The sequence below is a fragment of the Rhinichthys klamathensis genome, unplaced genomic scaffold (genome assembly GCF_029890125.1).
Source record: "Rhinichthys klamathensis goyatoka isolate OS25496 unplaced genomic scaffold, OSU_Roscu_1.1 h1tg000040l_1, whole genome shotgun sequence".
Lineage (NCBI taxonomy): Eukaryota > Metazoa > Chordata > Actinopteri > Cypriniformes > Leuciscidae > Rhinichthys > Rhinichthys klamathensis.
This window is the reverse complement of record NW_026606587.1, coordinates 5,518,134-5,533,930: the sequence shown is the minus strand read 5'-3', so window position 1 is coordinate 5,533,930 and position 15,797 is coordinate 5,518,134. Positions and strand designations below refer to the sequence as shown.

The 15,797-nt window shown below is 42.9% G+C and overlaps 1 protein-coding gene across 1 annotated transcript; it reads right to left on the bottom strand.

Moving 5' to 3' along the window:
* Window positions 1-13,788: 13,788 nt before the first annotated feature.
* LOC130081816 (C2 calcium-dependent domain-containing protein 4C) lies at window positions 13,789-15,108 on the bottom strand. Its single transcript, XM_056246514.1, has one exon. The coding sequence runs from the start codon at window positions 14,981-14,983 to the stop codon at window positions 13,814-13,816; it is 1,170 nt and encodes a 389-aa protein (XP_056102489.1). The 5' UTR covers window positions 14,984-15,108; the 3' UTR covers window positions 13,789-13,813.
* Window positions 15,109-15,797: the final 689 nt, after the last annotated feature.

Genomic DNA, 15,797 nt, shown 5'->3' with positions numbered 1-15,797 from the left:
ATATCAAATTCCTAACTTTAATTTGAATTAAGTTTCTCATGTCAATTTTGTTTTCTCTCTTTCCTCTCTTTTCATTCCGTTATGAATTGTTTTATTTCTACCTTTCCCTTCTGATTATTGTATAATTATTGACGATACTTCACTGTTATCGTTAATTATTATAGGATATCATCTTGACTTTTCAATCCCCTTACACGCATATTTAGATTTGATTTCAACTCCTTTGAATTTAAATTTAAATTAAGGTGGCTGATTCAACCAGGTTAACCACAAGTGCGCCCCCTGGTGGCAAAAACCCACTACTACGGTTCACTTCCTCCTGCGTTCAGCCTGCTCTCTCCAGTTCTACCTTTCGTTTGTGATTATCTAATAATTGTGGATAATACTTCACTGCTATCATTAGTGATTATTTGATATTATTCTGATTTTCCCTTTAATTCTTCGTACATGCTTATTTAAATTTAATTTAACCCTCTTTGAATTAAATTTGAATTAAGTTTGTCTATTCAAGTGACACAAACACGCTACTACCTGCCTCCTCCTTTGTGCCTCTGGCTTTCGTTATTTTCTATTTTCTCTTTTGGGTTAGGTCATTTTGATAATTACCAACATTATCATAATTTCCTTTTTGTTTACTATTATTTAATAAAGCCTTTGCCTTTATTTCTACATACATAATTACTCCATTGGGTTAGGCAAGAAAACCTTAATTCACTTTGAGTTTCGCTTGCTAAATCCTGTTCTGTATTTGTACGTAGAATTCCCCAGGGCGCTGTCGTGATTTGACTATCATCTCTGGCTGGTTTCCGGCAAGCTGGTTTGTCTGACTGGCGTTACCGGCGCGGACCGTGAGTGAGTCTCGGACTTCTCTGTCTCTCCCCATTGGTGCGACACATAAAACTGTGTCATCAGAAATCTGGCACTCCAAAGTCGCAGATTGTTTGAGAGGAACGCACCTTGGTACAGATGAACAGAGAGGCCCGAGGACACGGCGGTTGAGCGTGGGGACGACGGAAGGATTAACCACGACGCTGGCTCCAACCAGAGTGACCTCAATTCACCCAGGCAAACTAAATAAGGCTTTCCACCGGTAAACCCACTAGCCCGTGGGCCCGGCTATAAATCCGGCTGGATACCAGGCTCAGGCTCCCTATCCCCTGTAACACTCTCTGTGTTAGTATATCTCCCATTTTATTACAGACCTATTCATTTGTTCTGTTTAATTTTACTGCAATCTTTTCTATCACACTATTTTTTTTTGTTCTGTTGTGATTTGTTTCTTTCAGTTCACCTAGAGACAGAACCTATGACACGAAGGACAGCTAAATAACAGATCGACCACTGAGCAGCTAGCGTCACCATGTGACCCACTAGGCTGCCGCCCTGTCAAAATCTTTATTTAGGCCTTGCGCTGACCTACGCAAATTGTCCCAATCTAACTGTCTGCATCAGTTAGCCAAAATTCTCATAGACGGCATAGCCCGTATTAGCATAATTCATTAGCTCGTAAACGAACTTGCAGTGGTTTTGCTTTCTTGTGTGTCTGCTGTGCTCCTCTCGCCCGCAGTGAGCCAGTATTGTTCCGGTCTTCCTGTCCCGCAGCCCGCTGGGACAACCTGGAAACATGGCCGAGATCCACAACACCTCCACTCCTGCCCAAGGTCGCCAGTGACTCAGAGCCCCCGAGCCAAGAGCAGCTGGACGCCGACTTGGACAAGCTGATGGCTCACAAACCGAGCCAAAGCTACAACGACAAAGACTGGGCCCGACACGTCGGAAACCTCGCTCACAAGCTCATCGCACAAGCACGCCTCCACGAAAGGAGCCGCATCGCCCTGGAGCATGAAGGAGCAACGCTAAAGATGCAAGCGGAGGAGGCCCAGATCGTCAATCGTCTAGATCAACTACTCCTCGAAACCGAGGAAGAGGATGACACCGACCCCAAGCTACAGAAGGAAGTGGAAAGACTTCAAACTGCCCCGTCGGATCTTCGTCTACACACAGACCGAAAAGAGCAGTCAGAGAAAGAAACCAGAGAGGAGCTCAACATGAAACTCCAAAACGGTGAAGCTCTCCTTGCAAGAGCAGAGACTGAACTAAAAGAAATAGACACTAAAGCCAAGGCCTGCGAAAAACACTTGCAAGCGGCCCAAGCTGAAATCCATGAACTCATTCAGCACAAAGACAATATCATATACAAAATTGACATTGTTCACAGAGAGCTGAAACACTCTTATAGATTACAAAGCGACCGGAAAGGGGAAACGCACACCACAAAGTTTCCCCTGACCAGCCGGTCCGCACCTTTCAGCCAACAACACAGAGCTGAAAAGAAAGGTGAAAGTCCACCGTTCAAAAAAAAACACCACCAGCCAGCCCACAAGAACCCCCGTCAGCGAAAGGGGGAGAGCCTTTCCAAAGAACCCCTGCCACTAACCACGGCATGGCTCCCAATAAACTTGACAAGCTGGCCAGAAACATCCCGACGTTCACTTCGAACCCTGCAAGAGGCCACGACGTGCACGCCTACCTGAAAGACATTGACTTTCACTTACAGACTGTTACCAACACAACCGCGTGGGACAGACTTTACCTGATAAGGATTACGTCCAGCCGTGAGGTGCGCAGCCTCCTAAATCGTCAAAAAGACACTGTCAAAACTGACTACCAGCAGCTGCAACAAGCTTTGATCCGTGAATTCTCTGATCCAGAATCAGACCAAGGGTTATTCACCGCCATGGACCTCAAGCAGGCCCGACTTGAAACCCCACAGACCTTCAACAACCAACTCCGACAAGCCTATTTCGGAGCCCAAAATCACCCAGGTATGGAAGAAGATTTCAACTTCAGAACTCTGTTTCTCCGAAATCTGCATCCCACAGTAAGTCATCACCTAGGTGTCCTGGCCTGTCCCCATAGCATGTCTACCCACCAGCTAAGAGACTTGGCCCAAAAAGCTTACACCAAGCAAAAGACTGTGTCCAAAAGACTTTGAAAAACCCAACAATCTACTCTGTCTCTGAACACTACTCAGAGCTGCCCATAGAGGGCGCCCCACAACACCCAGCCACGTCAAAGATCCTGAAGGTGCTGAAAGAGCTTCTTCACGGGAGATCTCACAAGAGAAACAAGAGGTACGAGCCCGACATCCTGTGTCTACGCACCCTGAACACTGCTCGTTGACCCCAGGCCACAGAGCCAGCTGTCACACCACAAAGTGACAGCATCACCCAGCCACCACAGCTGACCGCTGCACAGCCTGAGCATGACAGCACAGTGTCACACAACGGGCACCAAAGTCCCGAAAGACCAAGAAATGCTGTTTTGGCTACCTGCCTCCGCAGCGACCCACACAAGACCGGCCCTAACCACCCATCGATCAACACACCAGCCCCGACGCCAAGACTTCTGGGAAAACTGATCCAAAGGGGGGGCGGCCCGAAAGCTCTACCTAGCCATCACGATAGACAATGATTTCAGCATTAAAGCCCTGCTAGTCACAGGCTCAGACCTGATTTTGATATCAGCTGAACTTTTTGAAAGACTCAAAGCTAAGAGACAAGATCGAACTCTTACATCTCAAACGTGTGAGCTGAACGTGCAGTCGTACAGCCCGAACAACATCTGGCTAGAACAGGTAGCTCACATCCACCTGACAATTGGTCCTTCGAGTCCAGCCCATCACGTGCTCATCTCACAGATGAACACTTTTTCACTTCGAATTGGCAAAGAGCTGCTAGATCGATTTGAGCCTTTAATAGACTTCAAACAACTGCAAGTTTGGGCTCAAGTGCGAGAACCTGACCCCCTTCAGTCACACAGGTCACCAGAGCCAGACTGGCAGGCCACAGAGATCACAGGAACTCCCACAGCCAGCCATGAAAAGACACAGACTCAACACCAGGTCAAGGTTCAACTGTGCTACCCTGCACCTTACAGCTCACTAAAAGACTTTGACACCTGCTGCCCAAAGGTCATGACTGACCTGCAGCTATATGATCAAACACATGCCCTTGCCAAACCTGGCGCATTAAACAACGAGCTGAGGCCACTTTCAACCCTCAAGGTTGAGGTGAATAAACACTGCTTGGCAACTTTACGAACTAAACTGCCTACCTCAGAGCCACTTCCGCTGGCTCCGCTGTTTACAACAACCAAAATAGCGGATGCGGGCTTCTGACACAATAAAGACTTTGCTTAACCACCTCTTGACCCCCTCCCTCTTGGTTTCACTTTCACTTTCAAATTGAAACCCAGATACTTTTGTTTTCATTTGTTATTTATTTTATTTTTGACTTAAGGCGACCCCTATTTTATTTGTGAGTGTTTACACCTGTTGAGCCTGAACATTCCCACTCAGTTCAGTTGAATTAAATTAAATTTGGGATTTAATTAAATCAACTTGCTTAGTCGATTTCCATTCTAGTTACTAGAGCTATGAGAACACTCGATGTTTACCCTTTTATTTTGATTTTATTTCAATTTATTTACTTCAGGTTTCAGCCTGAATCCTTATTCAGCTCAATAAAGCTTAACTAGATTTGAAATTTAATTACATTGCCTGATACGCTCTCCCTTTAGTCTCATAGAGCTATAAGGACGCCCTAACTGTACCTTTACTTTATTTTAGATAAAGTCACTATCACTAGTCACTATCCTCATCTTCTTTCTCTCTATAGGATTACAATATCTAGCGACTGTTGTTTCCTTAGCGAGTTACACAGGTCAGTAATATTCTACTTCCTGTTTGTGTTTTACCCCTCCTCACTCCTTAGCACCAAGCTAAGTACATGAAGTACAGATAACACCAATGCACAGCAGGCCCCAGACAGAACTGCAAACACTTCCCGTGGTTTCTTCTTCTGTTGACCTTGATGTTTGATGTGTTCCTGCCAGTTTAGTCTAAAACAGCAGCTTACCCATAAGGAACAACAGTCTACTTATGTCTCCTAGCTAAACTTAAATAGGTAAAACACTCCTTTCTTCCTCTTCATTTCTGGTTTCATCCTATCTCTTATTTTTGTTTTTACTCTATTTTGTTACTCTCGAAGTATAACATCTGAAAAGAACCAACATGCAATTTTTTTTTGTTTGTTTTGAGTAATAGGTTATGACATGTAAGAAACCAGTCATCAGTCGACGCTGCTTAATGCACATCTACTAAGATAATCAAAACCTTTTGTGTGTGTGCTCACCAAAACCTAAATTTTTGCTGCATCTACAAGCAGAGTGATACCTAGCGGTCAAAACTGTTCACTAGCTGAAAAGTCTGCTTTTATGCATAACAGGGATGTAACTATATAGGCTTAGACAAGCTTTGACGTACAGCTAATCTATTTTCTTACTCTGTAAACAAATAGAATAAGTTGTTTAAAGGAAAGAGAAGAGTTCCATGAGTAAAAGTAACAAATGCCAAAACACATTTGCATTTTACTGAATGTAACGCCAAGTTCTTGAAAAACAAAGTATAGGCGCCTCCTGTCAACCCGTTAAAACGTGTGTGATTCATGTAAAATGTACAGACATTCTTCAAGTACTGTTGAATTGTTCTGACATGTTCTGGTTCCCATGACAACAACTTGCCACAGGAAGTGTTAACTCGTAATGTCACTTTTGTAAACAAACCAGCCTGGGTGGCTAAGCTAAATCTAGCCTAGCATCCAGCTAACTTAGGCTAAGCTAACCTAGCCTAGCATCAAGCTAACTTAGGCTAAGCTAACCTAGCTTAGCATCAAGCTAACTTAGGCTAAGCTAACCTAACCTAGCTCCCGTACAGCATAGGCTAAGCTAAATAACTTCCACAGTTAGCAGCTAGCATCATTTACTTGAACCCTTAATCACCGCCTGTGTTCCACAGGGCAAAGTATTCTAGAATACTTTCCTCAACACCAGTTAGGGTTTCTAATTATCCACTTTCCGTGTTTGCAATTCTTATTAGCTAAAGTTCACCTTCACTGGTTTAGGAATACTCCTTGCTAACCGTTGAAGACTAACTTCGCAGATCCCCTGTCAATTAAACTTAAGTTTAACTACATGTTAACTGTGCAGCTAGAGAAGAATTCGTATAGTAATGAGAATTTCCATCAGCATGTTGACTTAACATTTGGAGGGACACACAGAGTGTGGCCTTGAACACGCAACCGCTGTAACCCACTGTGGAGTGTTGGTCTGGGCAAATCCAAAGTTAGTCACTAGTGCTACTGATTATTATCACATTCAGATCATTACCGCTGTTTTGATTACTTACTTTATGTTTATTTATTCTTTTAAATTTTTGTTTTCATTATCTATTTATTTATTTATTTACCTTTCCCACTTTGATAATAATAGCAGTCAGCTATTCCCCGGTCTATTTGGTCATCTATATGATTTAATTTAATTTACTCTCTTGTTCGAATGTGGTTCCATTTCCCATTGGGCCCAGAAAGGAAACAGAGACACCTTTATTTGTGATTGTGCTTACTTTCAACAAGTGCACTCATTTTTGTGACCCTGCAACACAGGTAATTTCAACAATTTACTAGGGCACAACTATAGTCCAAAGGATTGATAATAAGCATAATTGGAATAGGAAAGCTGTCCTTTTTCTCCCCATCATTCACTTCGTCAAGCCGTAGTGAACCACTACTTAAGTCCAGAGAAATAATTAAGTCGTAAGAGCCATCTTAAGTCATTTATTTAATCTCGGCTATGCCCTTTCCAGGAAATACTCTCGGAACCACATAAGTCGTAACATCCACAGCCAAGATGATAAAGATAAAAGAGACACATCACTAGCTAGATACACATCACTAGCTAGATACACATGAAACACCTAACTTTATGCTACATATCTAGCGAACCCATTAAACCGTGGTTCTGAACTTTTAGGGTCATGCATTAGCCTCTCACCACAAGTATGACCAAATGTCACAGAGCCCCTGCTTCACCTGACCTTAACCTTATAGCTACCACAGACTGTGACAAAACAATGGACACTATGAGAAACCACCTCTCTACCCCGCCAACCACCCACGAACACCGTCTGCACCCAGCGACAACCAGTGCCCCTGACACCCTACGTCAACAAGCACATGCTGCGTGCACAGGACAACATTCAGCGTTCTGCACCTGATGCCATCACTACGCCAAAGCTTGTGATGCCACAGTGCAAAAGGGGGGGTCATGCCAACGTACGCCCTGGACGCACCACGTGCTGCTCAGCACCAGAGACACTTGCAAGACACCGAAGCAAGTGGCATACCGGCATCCTCAAAGCGAAAAGACTGTCCGAGCCAACCGAGGACGACACTCGCTGAAATTTTTCCTCCCTTTCTCTTTCTCTCTCCCTTTCACTTTTACCAGGATGATGCTGTGGTTCGTGATGCCTGTGCCTCCAGCCAACCAGAGGACAGCCGCAATCGGACATCTCACCAGGTCCGACAGCAGGCATCGTCCGGAGAGGACAACAACTCCTGATCACCAACTGCAGGAACCACACCCAGAAAGTGGGTGTTCGACGCAACCCCCGCAACGTCTACAGAGCACCTCACCCCAGCACAGCAGCCCAGCTGTACAGCTGGACCCGTGCCCGATGGACAGAGGACTCCGTCGCTCACGCCAAGGCCAAGGCCGAGCACATGCTCAACCAACTTGATAAAACGACTGTCACACAAGCGGACTTAGGTGGACACAACCACCGTTTCAAACGGTTCCTGGGAGCTTCGCTCGGAGCCGCCGCTGCTGCCAGAACTCTGTTAAGCATTGGTATGCCCAGTGCCAACGCAGTGAACCATGTGACTGAAATTCGGACTGAGGTCCCACAGCTAAGACTGCAACTCACGACACAGAGTGCATCCCTGCAGACCATCGGAAAGACATTGATGGGAACTGTGGTAATTCTCAACATTCACAGCGTTCTGCTGAGCCAGACAGTAAAATCCATGAAACAGCTGTTTACTGTCTTCCAGAAAGACTTTGCTCAAACTCCGCTGGTCACAGCCCCGGACGGGGTGGCCTACCACATGACCAGCGACACACCGCTGCACCTGGCCCCACATGTGCAGCCCACGACCAAAGACATTCACTATCTCTGCCCTAGTAAACCCTTCCTCAAAGACAACACTGACGGAATCTGCGGTTTGCAACCCATGATCAGCAACACACGCTGCCTTGCAGAAGCCAAGCCTCGCACGCAAGTCACCGAGATACAAGCAGAGACTGTAGGTGACAGATGGCTCGTCAACACTCCCGTGCGAACAGCTACGCTCACTTACAACCAACATGACACTGCCACCCGTGTCACCTTGCTCAAACAGAGCGTGTGGTTTCAAGTACCGAAAGGTGCCATCCTCCACCTGGATGACCTGACATTGTTCCATCTTCCAAGCAAAGAGTACAGATTAGAACTGGAAACCCCATCCTTCGTCCTTTGGTCCTGCCAAACCGCCAAAAGGGGGAATGTAGTGATAATCAGATAGGTAATCGAGCCAGCTCTGGTATGTGGAGTAAATTAACTAGATTCTAATTTACTAAAGTCTCTTCCAGTCGTGAGTAAACAAAGGGGCATTCTGTATACGACCCCCTTCGGGCATGTTGACCAGATTGGTGCCACTATGGCTAGCACATGACACATTTGGAACAAGCCAGCGTTGTCTTCAACAAATAGTCAACCATTCAAACCTCGCCGTCTCACGGGACACGCATCCCCCCCACAGAAAGAGTCCACAAAGCTGCCTGAACGCTGAAGGACAATCACACATTGATTGCACACACACACACACAAATGTCCTATAATGTGTATATAAATGTATACTGTATAACACAGAAATTGTATCCAACCTTCCTATATGCATGCATATCTAATTAGTCTTGTCTTATTCTATAGATGTAATTTTAACTGTTCTGTAACTTCGAACCTTAAAGTTTGTTTCTAAAGAAAGATTCTATAACTCTCCCTCTTGCTAGGTCATAAAACTTTAGGACTCCCAAAAGGAATTCCAAGGGAAATCACAGCTCCCACTTGAATTCTGATGAAGAAAGGGGAATAGCCTCTGCAATCTTATATTGTCTATAAGTATAACCACTTAAGAAATGCATAAACATGAGTTTGATATTTCCTAGGTCACGGTAGCCGGTATTATGGCTTTATAATCATGTGAAGGAACATTAAATGCTTATAAAATGCATATCTTATGTAACTCTGTATTCCGATAATCTTCATGTGACGTGTCTGATATGTCTGTAATTCGCTCAATCTAACGGAGCCGAATTCCGATAGCATGATGAAGTAAGGTGCATTATTTTACACATTTCATATTTCAGGAGCCAAACGGCTCAAATGCAATTTCCTCATGAAGTGGGCATCCCCCACATGACAAAGAGAACTGTGTCCGCTTCAGATCCGCGGACGGTCATGTGTGATTCGCGCAAACAGAGGCGTGAACCTAAGTGTCCTTAAAGAGACGCGCCGAGCTTCCCTAAGCGGCTGCTAAAACCCTTCTGAAAGCTTCCTGAAAACCCTCTGCCAAAACTCCCTGGCTCTTCCTGCTCTTTGTGGCTTCATCATGTGGCTCCTCGTGCGTCTGGACATCGCCTTAGTGTGATGATCCATCGTTTCTCTTTTGTTTTCTTCAAGTTTATTTTATCTTTTTCGAAGTCTCCTCTGTTCATGTCTTCTCGCGAAGAAAATGAACACAGCCAGACTGGCAAGCTTCACCTACAAGGACATTCAAACACGCCGCGCTCGCTGGACGAACTCGAACGCTCGGCATCCACATGACAGAGATACACCCACACGCCTTTTTCAGATCAGCCCCACCAAAAGAGCTTTACCTGTGCAAGTATCCGTTTTACTATGCTTATTTAAGATCTGTTGAGTCTTGTTCTAATTCAAAAGGTTCTGTGTCTGTGATGAATTGTGCCAAGAAGATCTCTCATCTTCTCTCTCTCTCTCTCTCTCTCTCTCTCACTCCCAATCTTGCGCTCTCGCAATCTCTCTCTCTCACTCCTGTTTGTTGTTCGTCTGTCTCATTTGTTTTACTGTTTACTGTACATACATGTATCCCGTGTTTAAATGTAGAATTCTGTATCCGTAGTTTCATTTTATTAAAACCATTATATTCTTGATTGTTTTGAATGCTCATATTTTTACAAGTCAATGAAATGCGATCCTAGCTACAAAGCTTTACAAGTTGTTACTATATCAGTAACGTAAATTTTATAAACACGAGAAAATTAATGTTCACGGCCGGAACATTGAGATTTCTTGGAGTTTATAAAAAGGGATAACGTTGTTGAATTAATTGATGGGTTAATCTTACAGCCGTTTGCTGGACAAACCGATTGTTTGGTAGCCAATTGATTCCCTTAAAGTTATCCCATATAATCGATCTGTAATGAGACCATTGATATATGAATGAGGAATTATAATTCGTTATGATTGATCATTCATATATACAATCGATCTATTTTCAATTTCGATAATTTAACTGTAATATGCAATATATTAATCATATTCATGATTAATTATTAAAATTCCCTATGCATAATTTAAGCTAATTAAGGCACATCTCAATGTCGCTACAGTGTTGAATAATTGAAAGACAATGACAGTCTTGTGGATGGATGAACGAATGGATGACTGAGCACACACCTCGATGAGGAACAGGTAAGTCTGAACAGGAGATGTTGGCGACAACAAGGAACTGGAAGAAATGCTGGCGAGAGGTAACATACACTTCGGGAACTTGGAGACAACAGGTAAGCAAGTCCTTTGCTCAGACGAGACCTGGTGATCAGTGCTCTGATAATTGTGACCTCTGTGATTGGCTGATGGTGGAGCCTGACGGATTTGTGACAATACTATGCTGTATATAAAAAGAATATATGTGATAATATCTTTATTAATCAGACATTTTAATTTTTGGTAACAATTCCTTTTGAATTTTAAATCTTAAATCTTTTCACATTTGCCTGTGGAATTCTATATTATTTCTGTACTTTTATTAATCTTGTTCTCTTGTGTTCTCTTTAATCCACATCAAGAGAGATTTAGACTATTTAGAGAGAGATTTAGATTATAACAAGTTTATTTAAATGTTTCTTAAATGTCAGACACGTACAGTAAATACTCACAACACAATAAAAAGCAACACAAACATCATGATGCTTAATTCTCAATGATCCGCACATATTTGGCTAAATATTTTGATTTTGATATACATCAGTACTTTTATTTGAGAAATTCAAAAGATGCATTTTTTTACAATTAATAATTTACGACTGGTTGTAAAGGTTATGTTTAGATCTTATAAATTAATTCTGTCAAACACAACACACAGCTCAAAACAAGCATGTAATTACCTAGCATGGTAAAAAAATAAAGATACAACTGAGCTTTAAAACTGTGCAAAACTATGGAGGCCCTAATGGCACATCATGTTGAAAAAAATATGAAAACTTGGATCATGTGTGCCTTGATAACCAATCACATTACAACCTTGACATCATTGAATTTCATTCAGAGATGTTTGACAGTCAATCACTGTTTGCGGATACCATAGAAATGAATGTAAACTGCCGTAAACTGAATCATACCTGGCAAAGAGCTCATTCAAACCCATTTCCAATCCGCCGAAATCGAGGCACCAATCAGAAACGTTGGGGCGGGCTTTACACGATGATGACAGCGCTGGGATTTTGAAGCAGATTTTGTAGCCTACATTACAAAGATGGATGCCGCCGTCGAACATCACTCGTTCGAATCAGCTATCGCGTCTGTTTTAAGCGATTTGAACTTTTCCTTTTTGTTAAAAACCGAGCAAAGAACAACACTCGGAGATGTTTCTCCGCCGCTCTGCATACGTCATCTCCTTCATCGCTCTGATTGGTTTTAGGTCTATCCGCGACGTCCGTTGGTGACGCCCCTCTGGAAATGATTTGTCTATGACGCTTTGCCAGACCATAACTGAGAATGGTCTGGTTTTAACCAGGCTACCATTTCCCCCCAAAAACTATTTATTCAGCGTAGTGAAGCCTCTCCTCCATTGACATCCATAAAAAAAATAAAAAAAAGGCCTCTGGTTTTCATCCCTGTGTACCGCAGCGTCAGCAGGCATTACGCTTTTTTTGCTAACCTTTATAATGAATATAAAGGATTGCCTTTAAGTGGCTTTTGGTACATGGTGATGTGAGGAAAAAATATGTTTCAATGCTTTTGTGTTCTCTCACAGAAGTCTCTCGGGTTAATGCAAACACTTTACTAGCAAATGCAAAGGGGAACGCAACATGTTTGCGATATCAATAAACCAGATCATTTTTGATCATGAAGTCAGTACATCATATAATTTCTTGAAGGGACACTCCACCCATTTGCATTAAGCTTTCCATTGTTAGAAACCCAGTCATACTATTATTGAATGGTCGTGCAACACTCTCTCATTTTCCCCTGAGACGAGAGAAATCCGCTTTTTCCGAATTTACCTTTTTCACTTCCTCCTACAATGACGCAAAAATCGTCATTTTAGGGGGGGGGGGGGGGATTTCTGTAAAGACTACAGCACTAGTTACCACCCTTTCAAACCCGCCCATAGGGGGTTGGACCTAATGCGCTAACAGAGCTATCACAGATCAGTGGGTGGGACTTCACTTGTAGATACTGAAATCAATATCAGCCATCTTGTTTATAAGCTAAGCTAACAAGCGCTGTGGAGATAGGAAGTTATGACAATGAGGGAAGAAACTAAACATGATATGGAAGAAACTAAACATGATATGGAAGTAGAGGATTTTGAAATTCTGCTGCTCGAATCCGCTGTTCGTGGCTATTTTTACGAGCCGCAATATAGTGAAGAGCAGCTGAGCCTGATGGAGGAACAGGAGGCGGCTGCCTGTCGCGGACGAGGAGCCTGGACTGGCTCGAGCTGGGCGGACTGCTGGTGCCTGTGCTCTCGCTGTGCGCTACGGACACAGATAGAGTCCGTCTGCTGCAGAGAATTTCAACGATGGAAATTTCTCCTGGACGAAATCTCTGAATCAGACGAGCACATGGACGTTTGTGTTGTGATGTGAACCATCCTAGTGTCGCACCGCATATGTTCTGACTGAACATCCAGGTATCAAACGAGGAGTAATTCGCTAATGAGTTTGCCAATGTAACAGGGTTCGTTGTTGTGGGAAGAAGGAGGCGGGAACCGGCGAACATTTAAACATTTTAATAGTAAAATAAACAAATACAAAACAAAAGTATAAGCCAGCTGGCCACACACAACAGAAACAAAACATAAAATCAAGCCTGTTCCTTTTGTGCTTCCGCTCCTCCGTGAGAGATATGAGACCGCTGCGTCTCACAGGTGTCATTCATTATCACTCGCGCCGTCCTCTCACGTCCCTCGTCCTGCTCGCCACAGCCAACTAACTAGACATTTTGTGTGAAATGAATTTCAAACTCTTTTGGCAGCTAGCCTTGTAGACGGAAGAGTGATTTCTCTGTTTGCGCTGTTCTGGATTAGTGGGAGTGGCTTGCGGAGCTGTGCAATGTGGTGCATTGTGGGAGTTGTTGTCTTACATACAAATGCGCCCTAAAGTTATTTTCTGTCTTTTCTCGGTCAAGAGGGCACCAAATTCAACATTTCTTTTACATTTCGACTACATATATGACCCACTTTCAATAAAGATTAATGTTGAAATGGGTGAAGTGACCCTTTAATGGCTCAAAGACACTATTACTTGCTAATTTAGAACTACAAACTGGGATATTACAGTCAAAATTACACTTTTTTGGGGGGTGGGGTGGACTAGAAATATGGAGCATGTGTCTTTGAGTGTTTGTGTCTCACAGTGGCAGTAGCTGACAGAGAGGTTTGATGACAATTCCCAGCACCACTCCTCTGCCCAATCCTGAGGCCTTATCCAGCACCTTCAGTCTGAGGGCCAGATCTCCCAGAATGCCCTGCTGCTCCTCTGGTTCCTGAAAGAAGAAGTCTTCATTGAACACAGGGTTGCGGCAGTTCCTGATGATGGCGCTGTGTTGCCTCTGCAGCTTGCCTGGGGTGAGGCTTAGGGTCATGCTGCAGGTCAGAGGTCGAGGGTCACCAGGATCTCTCAAGCCTTCCACCGAGACTACGCGGATGCGAATTGTCATAGAGCACCTGGCTGCACTGGACCTGAAGGCAGAAATGCGCACTCGGCCTCTCTGAGGAAGAGGAAGCACGTGTTCCTGGTGGAAGCGTTCCTGGCAGTGCAGCATGTCCAGTGGGAACTGGATGGGCGGGGCTAGTTTGGTGCAACGGGACGTTTGAATAACTTTAGCATGGTGATGTACTTTCGACATGGACTTTTTGTCAGGAGTGGGGTGATCTTTATTTTTCTCATTTTTAGAGGCTTGCATATCTTGCTGAACTGGATCTTCAGACAATGACTGTTCACTGGTGAAATCCTCTCTTCTGATTGGTGGAGGAGTGGAATAAGGGGAGGAGTCAGCAGAGGGCGTGTCACTCTCAGTGCTGGCTGCTTTCAGCACTGCTCTACAGGAAGATTTGGGTGTTTTGATGGTCATTCGTTCTAGTGTGTAACTGGTAAGTGTCGAATGGAACAAAGACTCTTTGCGCCGCGTGTTCGGACTCTCGAATAAACCGTACTCGTAGCATTTCAGTGAATATGGAATGGGTTTGAGTTTGTTCAAAGCTGCTGTAGATTTTTTTAGACTCGCTCTTAGTGGCTGGGCAGTAGCAGGTCTTGACAATGATGTTTTTGCTGAGCTGGGAACTTTTTGTTCTTCGTTCAGACATTGCACAATTTTTTCTGCGTCTGCCATGAGGCAGTGCTTGGTCAGCTTGGGCGGCAGAAAAAAGTCAGGGATTTTATCAGGCGTGAGGACGTTGCAGTGCAGTTTATTGAGGATGCTGGTCTTGGCTGAAATCTCCTCTTTATGTTTGCTGATGAGATGATTAATCTGCATCGGAAGACTTTCTGCTCCCGCCTGTACTTTCTGAAGGATCCACATTGTGATTGATAATACTAGAAAAAAAAACAGTTTTAAAAAGTTAATACACGTTTAATACTATTTAACGTGTATAACGCACTATACACTACACACCTATAGTTTATTTGGTAACACTTTGGAATACAGTTCTGTCATTAATGAATAATTACACAGGAAGAAATGAGTAACGCACTATTAACATTCTAGTAACTACTATTAACTAACAAGAACAACAATATTGTCATGACATTTTACACCAACATGAACATTTCTATAATCCTCATTTGAACAAATATATTTTATCTTGTGCAAATTATTATAACCTGCTTAACTTATAAAATTGAGTTAAGTTTTGCATTTTCCTTTATAAGTCACACACTAAAACAAATCTAAGAAACATTTATAACAGTAATAGTAATGTATTTATATTGAGAAAGACTGGATCATTATATTAAATTGAATACAAGAAGTATCGTTACAGTTGCCCCCATTAAAGGAGTTGAAGGCAATTAAATTTAAAAAATAGTTTTTAAATTAGGCAATTAACGAAAGCCTAAAATTATTGAAAAGTAGTGATATTATAGTTTTAATACATGGTATTTCTACTGAATATTTTTATGGTACCAATTCTTTTTAACCACTCATTAATTCTTTTGATTTTTCTTGATTTATCAGTTGATAAATACAGTATTTATATTACCGTATTTACAGTATTTTAGTAAAAATGTATTATTCAAATAATGAATGCTTAATTTGCTTTAAAATTAAGCATACATTACTTGAATGATAATTTTTTTTACGAAAATACTGTATCAACTCATAAGTCAAGAACAAT

Excerpts from the sequence above, each read along its gene's own strand:
- LOC130081816 (XM_056246514.1), bottom strand. The coding sequence starts at position 14,983 with ATGTGGATCCTTCAGAAAGTACAGGCGGGAGCAGAAAGTCTTCCGATG.